The 13,564-nt window shown below is 34.9% G+C and overlaps 2 protein-coding genes across 3 annotated transcripts; one reads left to right on the top strand and one right to left on the bottom strand.

Annotated features, from left to right (window-relative positions):
- Positions 1–9,261: 9,261 nt before the first annotated feature.
- Positions 9,262–10,834, bottom strand: LOC106620826 (leucine-rich repeat-containing protein 57). 2 transcript variants are annotated; one of them, XM_014239449.3, is made up of 4 exons: positions 10,699–10,834; positions 10,459–10,618; positions 10,255–10,389; positions 9,262–10,194 (listed from the first exon to the last, which is right to left on the bottom strand). In XM_014239449.3, the coding sequence occupies exons 1-4, from the start codon at positions 10,711–10,713 to the stop codon at positions 9,608–9,610; spliced, it is 897 nt and encodes a 298-aa protein (XP_014094924.1). In that variant the 5' UTR covers positions 10,714–10,834; the 3' UTR covers positions 9,262–9,607. The 2 variants fall into 2 exon arrangements, with proteins under 2 accessions (XP_014094924.1, XP_036221681.1); XM_036365788.2 differs by having other exon boundaries at positions 10,690–10,772.
- Positions 10,816–12,795, top strand: cm (AP-3 complex subunit carmine). Its single transcript, XM_014239448.3, has 6 exons — positions 10,816–10,950; positions 11,157–11,244; positions 11,306–11,631; positions 11,685–11,844; positions 11,918–12,370; positions 12,443–12,795. The coding sequence occupies exons 1-6, from the start codon at positions 10,916–10,918 to the stop codon at positions 12,626–12,628; spliced, it is 1,248 nt and encodes a 415-aa protein (XP_014094923.1). The 5' UTR covers positions 10,816–10,915; the 3' UTR covers positions 12,629–12,795.
- Positions 12,796–13,564: the final 769 nt, after the last annotated feature.

Below are 13,564 nucleotides of genomic sequence, written 5' to 3' on the forward strand. Positions count from 1 at the left end.
CATGTACTTAGATACATATTGAACATAGAATCTAAAATGCGAAATGCAAACTAGTGCATGCTCGTGCTCTATATTGTGTACACTGACCGTTTGAAAATTGTATAATAGAACAAACTTAAATCATGATATGTACCCCTTTGACTAACCCTGAAAGTCGCTGATAACTGATAACATGGAAAACGACCTTAGCTCTTTCGAGACAAAGTCCACATTCCGTCTTAGAACCTCGTAGAAGTCAGTAACGAGATAGATGGCTGTGAATGAGTAATCAGACCCAAAGATGCGCAGTTTCATGGTGTGGTATCATTTGTACTCCTAACTTGGAAAGCCTCTGAAAACTGATATTATGAAAATCTTCGTACTGTTGGCTCTTTCGAGACAAAGTCCACTTCCAGACTTACATCTTAGAAAAAAAAAGTTGGTAAAGAGAAGATGGTAGACAGCAGATTTACAGTTTCTCTTACTACTTATAAAGCGATTATTCATATTGTGGTTTCCCATTTGAGAACTCAAAAAAGTTTATATAATTTAAAGAGGTTGAGAAACCCAGCTCCCTCTCAGAAGAAATATACCTAGTTAATATAATATAAAATATAAAGGAGTTGTGAATGATCTAATAATCAATAAATAATTTGGCAGTTTCTTCTACTTCTTATTGAGTAAACACAAAACTGTTTAAAAATAGATCTGCTATACCCTCTTAGTTTTGAAAACAACAATATCAGGGGTAGCAATAGTTAAATTTGTTTAAAGTTTCGATTTCTAATTAAATGGTTTTTAAATACACTGGTCGAAGATCTCCAATAATACAAGTAGAGATCTCAATTCTTACACGAGACTTTGGTCTTATCTCTGTAAAGTAACATCAAAACTCACAGAGAATATTTGAGTGGGCGCTTAATCATATAGGCAAAAGGTGTTATGAAGACTTCGCAGTTTTTATTATGACAATACTGAGTGGACTTAGCGAAAGACAGCGTAACTTTCGAGTTGTAGAAGCTCTAAAAATTGGAACCCTCAACATACATACTATATGGAAATTTTATGCGAACTTTACAAAGTTTTTCAGTGTCAAAGAATACAGTACTTGTAGAGCTTCTTATCGGTGTCGGTAAATGACATGAAGAAAAAGTTACGAAAAACTTAAATTCCTTAATGTGCAATAGCTTATTTTGTTGTTGTTATTATTGTATTAATTTACATAGCTAATAAATTAAGTGATGACAAGCAAGTTTCAGAAGCCCACCGTTTAAAATCAGTGTTATTTGCACATTGGAACCGACCTTGCATTCCAGTGCAACAGCCTGCCATATTTTTCATTTACACATACATAAAGGTGTTTACGCGATACATGGGTATTGAAGACTAATGTTTATATACATATATATGTGGGTACTTTTGGAAATAGTATTTCATAAAAGAATCCACACGTACGTGACACAAGCCACACATGTACTTGTCTTTTCATGATTGAATCGTATTAATCAGAAATTTACTTTGAGATACATAATAATTGTATGCTATGTATTATATTATAAACATACACTAAAGCTAATTTGACACCATAATTTTTTCAATTAGCAATTGTTATTATACCCTAACAGTTTTGTAAGTTTGTAACACCCAGAATTAAACGTCGGAGATCCTATAGAGCATATATAATATATATATATATATATGTATATATACAAGTACAAGTATAATCAGCGTGACGAGCTGAGTCTATTTAGCCCTATCTGTCTCTCCATCGTTCCAACTGTCTATGTATACGCGAATTAGTCCCTGATTTTTTGAGATATCGATCTAAAATTTTATAAGATTTTCCCCAAGAGCTGCTCATTTGTCGGAACCGTCGATATCGAACCAGTGCATCATATACCGCCAAACAAACTGAACGTTCAAAATCAAGTTCTTGTATGAAAAACTTATTTATTTGTGAAGGTTTTCCTAACAACCGAAGTTAGAGTTTTTCTTGTTTTTCTTGTTATATCGAAACGCAGCTTCCAATCCTTTCTCTTTCTTTCCTTGGTCTCTCGCTGGGACCAAATCCTAAAGATTATAAACTTTTGCATTCCTAAGCCTTTACGAACCATATGTCGAACACATTGTTTTGAAATCTGTAGGCGCTAACTCGATCAACTCTAGTATACGTTCATTCTTACCGAATCGATCTGTTTTTGCAGTATATGTTGATGGTTGTCCCTGATTAACCCATGATTTTCTCCATTTAGAGAAATCCATTTTTCATCGCCAATTCGATGAAAAACTGATTTTTTTCGTGTCTTTAAGGCAAAAATTCACAAACTTTTTTTTTTTTTATTTGTTATTCATTCAATTTATGTGGCACCTATTTTCCATACTTTTTGATCTTTCTCATAGCTTTCAAACAGTCTGAAATTATTACCGGTGCAACATTTATCATGGCTGCCATTTGCTGTTGACTCAAAGTATCATCTTCATCTAATATTGCTTGCAGTTCGGTGTCTTCAAAATTTTTTGACGATCTTCCACGTTCTTCATTTCGCACATCAAAATCATTATCTCTGAACCGTTGAAATCATCTTTTGCATGTTGCTTCTGATAGAGCATCATCACCATATGCCTCGACAATCATTCAATGCGACTCTGCAACACTTTTCTTCAAATAGAAACAAAAAATTAATGCTTTCCGGTACCAAAAATAATATGATGTTGTGTCTTCAATGACTGTAATGTCATGCCAACCAAACAGAAAAAATTTGATGCTCGTTCACAAAAAATAACGCTCACTTCATTCTGGTACACCTGGTATGTAGTTCCTTTTCAGTAATGAATTCAAATAGGGAAATGGCCAATGGATATGCTGAGGGACCGAAGATCTAGCGCTATCATTAAACATACAATCTAACCTTTTCTTTTACAGTCTTCAATACAAATTTTAAAGTAGAGACTTAGACTCAATTAATTAACAGCCGCCGCAGGTAATAAAAAGTTATTGCTGTTGTTGTTGTTGTTGTAGCGGCAGAATTCTACCGAGTTGACAGTCCTTGGCCGGAATAAATCCGGGTCCGTTCCGGTTACGTAGACCCGACTGTCGTGGGAACGGAAAATTATTGCTAATATAACCTGCTATAAAAAATTTAAATGATATGAAGTCGGTTGTTGTTGCTAAATTTCGAAATTGAGAACTGAATTTTTGTTAAGAAATAAGACATCTTATTTCACATTTTTCGATTATTTGCAACTATTTTACATATGAAAATTTTTTTGCTTTCCGATAAATTTACCAGTTTTAATTTCATTGTTTACATTGTTGTTGTTGTGCACAATATTGCTGACTATTCCAAACTGTAATTTTAAAAGCGTCCTACTGTATGTGCCAACAAAAGCAGCGTAATGTATTCGGAAATTATGTGCGAATACAAGTTGCCCTCTAATTTGTCAGTAGAGGTCATTGGTATACCTTTTTTCAGACTTTCCTACTTAACTTAACATAGTTCGTTAATTTATGCAAAATGACTGAGTGTAATTTCGTAATATTACTGAAAATGTTAAGCAGTCGAAATTACAGAAATACTTTTAATTCTGAGCGAAATTTTTCGGGAAAATTTTAGAAACTGGCGGTGTGACCAATTGCTTTGATTTGAAAGGTTTAAGTGGTGCGCGATTTCAAGTGTTTGCACAGCAGTAAGAACATGTTGTTTTTGTTATTTTAGTTTTAGTTTTATTTTTGTTTTTGAAGTACTTAACTAATGTGCGACGCCAGAAGATGACGTCTTAAACTTAAACTAAATTCACGCATTATTGAATGGGACCACTGGCAGAAGAGCGCCTGAATGCTTGATCGTCGCGCAGTACTCGCCTACAAGTGCCCACACACACGCATACAAGCGCACCGGATTAGAACACGTGGAATTCGAAAGCAGGATATGTGCTGCTAAATGAAGCATTACAGATTGAGGATACTTCCTGTGCAGCACGCGCAAGCGAAGCATGTCCTCAGACAGGAACGCGTGGGCATGCTGCTGCCATTTCAACTAGAGGGCACCGCCATGCTTGAATTAACAAGCGGACGGCATTCACTTGTGATCCTTGCCGTGGAGGGACGCACGGGCGCTTCCAAATCAAAACAACCTACCAAGGAGTGAATGCTAGCGAAGATCACAAGGAAAAAAAAACATATAATATTATAACAATAAATTGCAGCACTTAACGAAGCGAAATTGAACACTAAGCAACTTGGACTTGAGTTTACAAAAAACAAAAAAAACAACAACACAAAGCGCTTTGCTCAAGTGTACGCAAAGGTCGCCTGACATAAAAGTGAAAACAATGAAAATTTCAAAGACAATAAACAAATAAAAGCACACAACACACACACATACATACACATATAAATAAATATATATAATATTACTATAAATAATATATGCGAGTGAATGTGTGCACGACTTGCTCGTCATTTATTCAACACAAATGAAATTGAGAGCAATATCCTTCCGGCTCCGACTAAGGTACGTCTACCTTTGACAGTGAACGCGCAACAGGATATGCGCGATCGCGCATAAAAACGTCAAGAACAAGTGTTATCCGCTCTCAGGGCGTACAATCGAGATGTTAAATGCATTCATACACAAAATTCAACAAAGCCCCCATGTATTGTACAATGACGAGTGCGGGAAAGAAATGTGTAGAAGAAAAAATATACAAAACTGGCATGAAAAGCAAAAACCAAGCGCTAGGGAAATCCAGTCACTGTCAGCCGAGCAGAAAAGCCAAAATATTCACAACAATACACTAGACGGTGAATAAATTTATTTTTATTTTAAATTTTTACTTTTTTTTTTTAATTTTTTTGTTTTTGCTACGCCCACATTGACGCGCACTTGCAATCACACCGGAAGTGGGTGATTTTTTCTTCCTTGCAATTTCAACGCTCACACTCGCACAAACATATGTACATAGATGATATGCTTTTACTTGCGACCACTCTTCACAATTGCTTTTGTTGTGCGCTGATTTCTTGCGCTTCCTTGCTTTTCATTTATTTCACTTATTGTTATTATAATTTTTTGTGGTTAAATGAATGGTTCGGTTCGGTTCGGTTTGGCTGACTGACTGCTTTTTGTTGTGATTTTTTGTTTTAAGAGCGCGTTGTGTGCTATTTACCTTACTGCAGGATTGCCAAAAAATATATTTGCATATACTATGTACCTTACTAGGTGCATTTTTTATAGCTTAAAATGGTATAAAAAGATCTTTTTCTTGAATTTGATCGGTCAGTTTAAATATATATAGTGGTCCGATCTGAAAAATATGTTCGAAGATTGTAGCGATGTCGATAGGGATACGATTTGTCAAATAAAAAATTTTTCCGTACACGAACTTGAGTATGTTCGGTCAGTTTGTATGACAGCTAGATGCTTGAGTTATCGGATATCGTGGTACCGACAAATCAGCAACTTCTTGGTGCGAAAAAGACGTGTGCCTTATATCAGTTCGATATATCAAAACTGAAGGACTAGTTCGCGTGTATACAGACGGATAGACGGACCTATTTATTGTATATATACGAGTATACTTTATAAGGTCTCCGACGTGTCCTTTTGGGTGTTACAAACATTGTGGCAAACGGAATATAAAAATCAAACAGTTTTGTAGGTGTTCCCACAGGCATACGACCGCACTTTTCATTTGGGGTAGTCAGTAATAAAACCTACCGCGTTCGTTAGCACGAGTTTTTGGTCCAAAACATTCATTTCCTGACGCTCTTCAATTTTTCTTCAAATGGCAGATTCAATGGCGACAATTTTTGACAGTTTCATTGGCAATGTGTACATCTTTTTCTTACGCATTAAAAAAAACGTTTGATGAATGTTGTTACTCTTACAACATAATTTTTCATTTAACAACAAAAAGTAAGATGTGGTTATATAGTGGTGTAAGACGTGAAACTTTACGTCTTGTAGGATGAAGACTGAGACTATTTAGGATTCATATCGTGAAATAGTTAAAAAATACAATTATAGCGCTAAAAGACTCACTTAGTTCTCGAGTGACCGCCAAAAAAACATGTTCATTATATTTTCTTTCATTTTTTAAAGCTTTTAAATACACCAATTTTAGAATTGAAAAAAAATCCTTGAGGTAGATTTTTTACTAAATCTTATACTCTACAACCATTCAGCGATGTAAAAAAATGGTTTCCCAAAGGTTCAAAAGTTATGGCATTTTTAATGAAAATTCCTGTGTCCCATAAGGTGCCACACTTCAAACGTACTATTCGAGCAAAGTTTTATCCCGTTATGCGAGTATTAATTGGTGCTTTATTTAAATACTGGAATGTAAAAGAATCAGATGGAATTTATAATTGTGTTCTATGGGAAGTAGGCGTAGTTTTAGTTCAATTATTATGTACTGAATTTGATTGAAATCAGTCGAGCAGTTCTCGAGATATGTGATTTCACGTAAAAGTGTCACCTTATGCCATCCCAAATGTAAAATTTAATGTCTGATGCACTAAAATATTGATTTATCACACTAAAATTATTCTTCTTTAAGATCTTTACACTTTTGCATGCATTTGAATCCATTCTCGAAACACGTTTGTCACTTATTACTTAAGGTATCTCAAAAACATATGTACTAAACGCATCAACCGCCTCTTCAGGTTTCAAAAACGTTGACCTCTTAGTTTCTTTTTTCCGTACGGGAATAAAAATGAGTTATTCGGCAGCAAGGCAGAACTACATATATGGTGGATGACTCATCAAATCGATGTTTTGAGTGCTCAAAAATGCTGTTGTGTGAGAGGTCGCATTGTCGTAGTGAAGATTGATCTATCTGCGACGGTTGGTTTTCCTAATTTCTTGACATACAACTGGCAAGCCAATAGTTGTATACCACTCACAATTTTCTGTACTGTGTTGTTCTAGCAGTCTGGTTGCGACACATCCCGTTTTTCTAAAAAAAAAACAGGCAACCATTTGCTGGGAAGTGTTTTGTGCGCGAACAACTTTTTTTGAGAGAGATGAATATTTTAAGTTACTGTAAACAGCGCTCGTATGTCAAAATGATCTGAGTATGTATAACATCAAAAATGTTAAAATTTATGTTAAACTTGTGAGTTGCCAGGTTGCTACAATATCTTCACCCCGTAGTTATTTCTGAAAATGCCTTCAAGTTCATTTCTTCTGCTATCGCATTTTTTGCACAACGCTTACTTGCATTAAGATAAATTAAATATTACCCTGAAGGGTCTAGAAAGAAATATGTTTCACTTTGTGAGAAAGTGGCGTTCGACTTGCAAAGTAAAATGACCAGGTCACCCGTAGATAATACCTATCAGGCTAGTCTAAAATGTTGTTGTGATAGTAACTTAATGAGGTGGAGGAGCTTTGCTACGTAGAAATTTAATGAAGTAGAAGATAGTATGGCAGCTTGGGGATAATTTCTTTTAGGTCTCCTCGATTTTCATGCTGCACCTCTAAATAACATGAATTCTTGCCTCCTGCGGAAACAATGCTGATATAAGATTTGTACACAATAGAAGAGCGAGTATAAGCGACAGATTTTCGTTAAGCCTGCTTTTAGTTTTCGCGGTTATTAAAAGCTGAGTCGCCTATAAATAATCATGAGACAATACGCAGGCGTTGTTTTATGGATGTTAGGAGCTGAGACGCTAACACTTTTAGCTTGAAGGGAGAGGCTGGCGAACTTGGTGTTTTGGGCTTTTGTCTGACTTGAGGACAGAACTTACTTTTTTACCTCATGAGCTGCATTGAATTGCTTCAGCAATAGCAAGTAGATTCCAAATGACCTGATGAATTTGACTATTCTGCTTTCCAGATCGGTGTCTACTTTGAAGTGCGTTTCATTTTTAACATGACAACAATAATTAAGGGGCAAACCTAGTGTTCTAGCCTTTGGGAATTAAAAAACACACTAGGGTATTAATTATTTTAAAACTTTTTTGAAGTGATTACAGCCTTCTCTGTGAAAGAAAAATATAATAAATTCTCTAATAGAAGATTTTGCCCCTAGTGTCTTGCAGTTGAAATAAAAAAAAAAAACAAAGTTGAATGTTACCTAAAATTTTTATGGCTTTTGGCATGCAGAAAAAATTTGATAGTGATCGGACCAATTATCCGCTAGTAATCAGTTGAAGACTGTATTTAAAAATCTATTTGAGATAACAAATTAAATTTTGGTATGTTATTTTTAAGGTTGTAACCTATCGAATAAGTAAAAAATCGACTTTTTTTTAATTGCCCACTAGGTATGCCCTTAAGCTGCACCCGCTGTTCGGGTTGGGCCATAGGAAGTGTGGTTTCATTGGCATAAGGATTGGTATGCATTGGGCATGCAAAGAACTGGTAACGTGGTGACTAATAAAGTCAATAACGTATATGTTTAATTTTCACGAAGGCTGTTAATATATATGTACAGCTGTCTGCGTTTAAATAGTAGTGCGCAATAGTTAAATAAATGTTGCTACATATTTGACACTACACACGATATTCATATGTATATCTAGTAAATGTACCTAAAAAACTTTAACCGTAACTTTTTATATATATGTATACATATGTACATACATACGTATATGGGTCGTATAGGACTTCATTAATTTGATTACTTGCGCTTTGTTTCCTTTTGTCTTATTTGTATGTCATGTTTATACATAATTAACGCTACTTAGCCCATATTAAATTTGGGAATTAGCATATGTCATCAAATGCTTTCACACGTATTGTATAAATGTATGTATACGTAATATTAGTATAAGTCTTATTAATTCTCACATTGAAATATGTTGGACAGGTCCATTCACCTTTCAACCTTGAGGTAAGTCAATACAAAAAGACTCATTCAAAAATTAACAATTCTAAAATAAAATGAATTTTCTTCGATTAGATAATAATATTCTCTCTAGTGAACTTATTATTACTTATTGTCCATATTAAAATTGTATAGAAATCAATCAGATGCCTTTCAACTAAGCTCTGTTTGAAAACAGTATGCAAAGCCGGTGTTACAATAATCCATAAACTGTGATTGGATTGATGACAGTATTTTCTTTTTCTCAACTACTAAGCTAAAAATGCATAACTTACAAGCCTCGCATTTTTTATAAAAAAAAATTGTTAATAGAAAATCGCAAAATTTCACTGTGTTACACATAAAAATTTAATGAGCTTTTGAACTGTAATATTTAAACAGTCTTCAAGGTGATGTAGAGCAAAAATACATATATAAATAGTTATAGAAATACAGTTAAAATTAAATACAAATATATATTTTATTTATAATTAACTATCTTTTTGTTTACCGACACATGCATTATTTAAGTTGCAGCTATGCTGATTACTATGCAGATACATAAGTATGTACATTTATTTATGTATAGTGAGCTAAAAATTGAATGCCATAAATATTTAACTAGCTGTCTTTTACTATATGCATTATCCATACTCCATTATCTTGTGCCATTCTTTTAGTATGCGCGCTTTGCGTACTATATTGTGACCCTCGACGCAATTATTTGTAATCTATCAGCATTTACACTAACATAATTTGTCTTTTTGTATCAACATTATTATTATTATTTTTTTTTGCTTATTTTCGCTTAGAACATTTTTTTCTTAACTGCCGTATAACGTTCCATGTAAACTTCATAACCTTCTAAATCTGTAAACTGTTTGGAATTGAAGAGGTTGCCATCAACAGACAAATTGCAGATTTTCGATTCCTTTAATATGCGTGGCGTGAATGCGTTAGCCTGCAGACAATTTTCTTCTAGTCGTAAAACTTTTAGTTTTGGACACGCTGCAATCTCTTCGGAAAGTGTTGAAATTTGATTTTGATTTAAATTCAGCTCAGTCATATAAAGTGTGCCAACCTCAGCAGGTACAGTTGTAATTCTATTGCGTGACAGATCCAATACATCGAGATGTTTGAGACCGCACAACATGGTGGGAAATTCTTTAATTTGATTATTGGACAGATTCACAGTTTTCAAATTATTGCAGTTCGATAGTGTTTTTGGTATTTTCGTAAGGTAATTGTTCATCACTAATAGCACCTCCAGTTTCGTTAATTCGCCTAACACATCTGGCAGTTCAATAAGTTTATTTCCACTGAGGTTCAGATGTTTGACCAGGGTGAAATGACCCAACTCATCCGGTAAACGCTCAAAGCGATTTTCGGAAAGATCTGCAAGTAATTAGAATAATGTTAAAATCAAGCAAACGACAGTAAGGTGTGTGCACTTACCAAGTGTTTTAAGAACATTTGGGTAATTTTTCAATTGTGGTGGAAATTCTTGTAAGCGCTGTAGTGAAATCTTTAGTATGCCAGTTTTCTGCGCTGTTTCCAGGTGTTGGCGCACTTGTTTGTTACCCATTATGCCTACCGGATAAAAATTCCGATACAAAACTTATTAGCACTTTAGCAATTAATTAGTAAAAAGAAAATTACACTCCGACGATGTATTTGCTTCCAATTGGTGAGCGATATTTTTTGTTTTGTGCTCTGCAAACAGCTGTTGCTGACATTTCTGGGCAGCGGCTCCAACGGCAGCTGTGTAGCCATTCCAAAGGGAATTAAGAGCATTCTTAGAAGGCTTCTTTGTTTTTTGCTTTTTATAAGATAAAAATATATAAATTAAAATTAATTTTGTGCTATCAAATTATTATGTTAAACACTTGCATGGTTTACTTTATTATAATGCATGTTGGCGTTTGCTCGTGTAACCGGATAGATGTCACTGTAAACAATTCGTATGGCAACGCTATTCCTAAACAGCTGTTTTTAGGTGAAAGCTCTTGCTCTTCCTTTCAATATTTTAGCACAGTGTTGGCATTTTATTGTTACTTCTATAATTTTTGCACAAAAAGGAATTTGAAAAATATTTTAATTGTGTGTATAAATTGAAATGATACACAGCCTATTTATAGTAAACAACAGCGGGTGAGTTATGTCGAAATCAATTTGCTTTTCTTTTCCAAAAATTCATTGTAATATTTGTTCTGTTGTCGAATTTTTTTCACTACACACCTACTTATAAGTACCATCTGTTTACTTAATATTTACGATTTCAATAATATAAAAACAAATACAAAACAATAAGAGTGTTAATCGCTAATCGTTAAATACATTATTCTTGTTTTCGATAGCGATGTTTTTCTTGAAAAACATTGGCGTTCAGTGGTTTCCCGTTCAGTGTGCGATTACTTCCTCGATGCTCAGCGCAATGCCCCATTGGTAAGTAAACAACAACATTTACTTATTAAAGTTTCACTTAAATGCTTTTCTTCTAATGTAGGATGTTCCTCCCGTTATTGCAACACCTCACTACTACCTCATCACAGTGCAACGTAATGGCATATCGCTTGTGGCCGCCTGCAAGCAAGAAGTGCCACCATTATTCGTTATCGAATTCCTACACCGAGTAATGGACACATTTCAGGATTACTTTGGTGATTGCTCGGAGTCAATTATTAAGGAAAATTATGTAGTCGTTTATGAATTGCTCGATGAAATGTTGGACAATGGTTTCCCACTTTCAACGGAGAGCAATATACTTAAAGAGCTAATTAAGCCGCCAAATATTTTGCGTACCATCGCAAATACCGTTACAGGGAAAAGCAAGTAAGACATAACTAATAGATTTGGTTGTACAGATTACTCATTATTATTTGCAGCGTTAGCACAACGCTACCCTCTGGCCAGTTATCGGCTATACCATGGCGTCGTAGTGGTGTGCGTTACAATAATAATGAAGCTTACTTCGATGTTATTGAAGAGGTCGACGCCATTATTGATAAGTCTGGGTCCACAGTATTTGCCGAAATACAGGGTTATGTATGTACTCAACTTTATGGTATACTCGTATATTTATCTTTACTATAATGTACATTCGGCACAAATTTTACAGATTGACTGCTGCTGCAAGCTTTCGGGCATGCCTGATCTCACACTCTCCTTTATGAATCCTCGCCTCTTCGACGACGTCTCATTCCATCCATGCGTACGCTTCAAGCGTTGGGAGTCCGAACGTTTACTCTCCTTCATTCCGCCAGATGGTAATTTCCGTCTAATGTCTTATCACATTAGTTCACAATCGGTAGTGGCAATACCGGTCTATATAAGACATAATTTCTCCATAAAAACTGGTGAACAGGGACGTTTGGATTTGACTGTCGGTCCACGTACTACACTCGGTCGTACGGTGGACAAAGTGAAATTAGAGATTACAATGCCTAAGTGTGTTCTTAATTGCATTTTAACACCAAATCAAGGCAAATATACATTTGACTCAGTTACTAAGACATTATCGTGGGAGGTGGGCCGCATTGATGTGTCCAAATTGCCAAATATTAGGGGCACTGTAAGTGTAAACATTGAAATTGTGTAATAGTAATGAATGAGTTTTATTTATTTTTCATTTTCTTGCATTTAGGTATCAATTACGCCCGGCAGCACAAATATCGATGCGAATCCCTCTATTAATGTGCAATTTTCAATCTCACAACTAGCTGTTTCTGGACTGAAGGTTAATCGTCTTGATATGTATGGCGAAAAATATAAGCCCTTCAAAGGTGTCAAATATATTACTAGGGCGGGCAAATTTCAAGTGCGCATGTAAGGCACTTAAACATTTGCGCTTGCTAGCAAGATATACATTTATTTAGTACATTTCTGTTTATTATACAGTTTTGATTCCAAGTCTTGTAAAGGCTCTTTTTCGGAGTTGCATGTAAACATGAATACAAAGAATTTAAAAAATAAATATTTATAATTATTATTATGTAACATTTAACTCATTTTCAGAAATATCTAAAATATTAATGTTAGGTATATGGGGGCTTAGGGAAGTGTTGATCCGAATTTACCCATTTTGGCACAAGTTACAGTTTGACTTTTACAATTTTTGGACGTAAGATGAAATGAACCTTGAGAGCATTATTTGTGCAAAATTTTACTCTAATCACTTTTTGATGCTTGATTTGAATACTATAAAGTGAAAGATTCAGATGGTGTTTAAAAATGTGTTATATGGAAAGTAGGCGTAGTTGTCATCCGATTCACCAATTTTCACGGTATCTTTCAGGCGTGTTTGGTTAACCTCACACACCAAATTTAATTGAAATCGTTTAAATAGTTCCTGAGGATTTCACCTAAAGATGGGCGGTGCCACGCCCATTCTCAATTACTCCTATATAGCCTTTCCTTACCATTATAGTTGTGAACTTTAATGCTTATGGCGCATTTATTCAGTGAGTTATCGTACTTTAAGTGGTGTTCAACATAATCGTTTTAGGTGATACAAGGAACCATTAGTTGAACAAAACTATTATACATGCAACATGTGGCAGAATGTGTGCAATAAGAAAAGCAGTAACTTCAGGAAGCTATGATACCCTTCACAGGTGCATTTCTTATAGCAAAAAAGGGTACAAAAAGATGTTTATCTTGATTTTGATCGGTTGTTGTTGTTGTTTTTGTTGTAGCGGCAGAACTTTGCAAAACAAAAAAAAAAAGAAAGACACAGAAAAAAGTCGAGTCGAGTTAGTCGAGGACT

Source organism: Bactrocera oleae, chromosome 5 (genome assembly GCF_042242935.1).
Source record: "Bactrocera oleae isolate idBacOlea1 chromosome 5, idBacOlea1, whole genome shotgun sequence".
Lineage (NCBI taxonomy): Eukaryota > Metazoa > Arthropoda > Insecta > Diptera > Tephritidae > Bactrocera > Bactrocera oleae.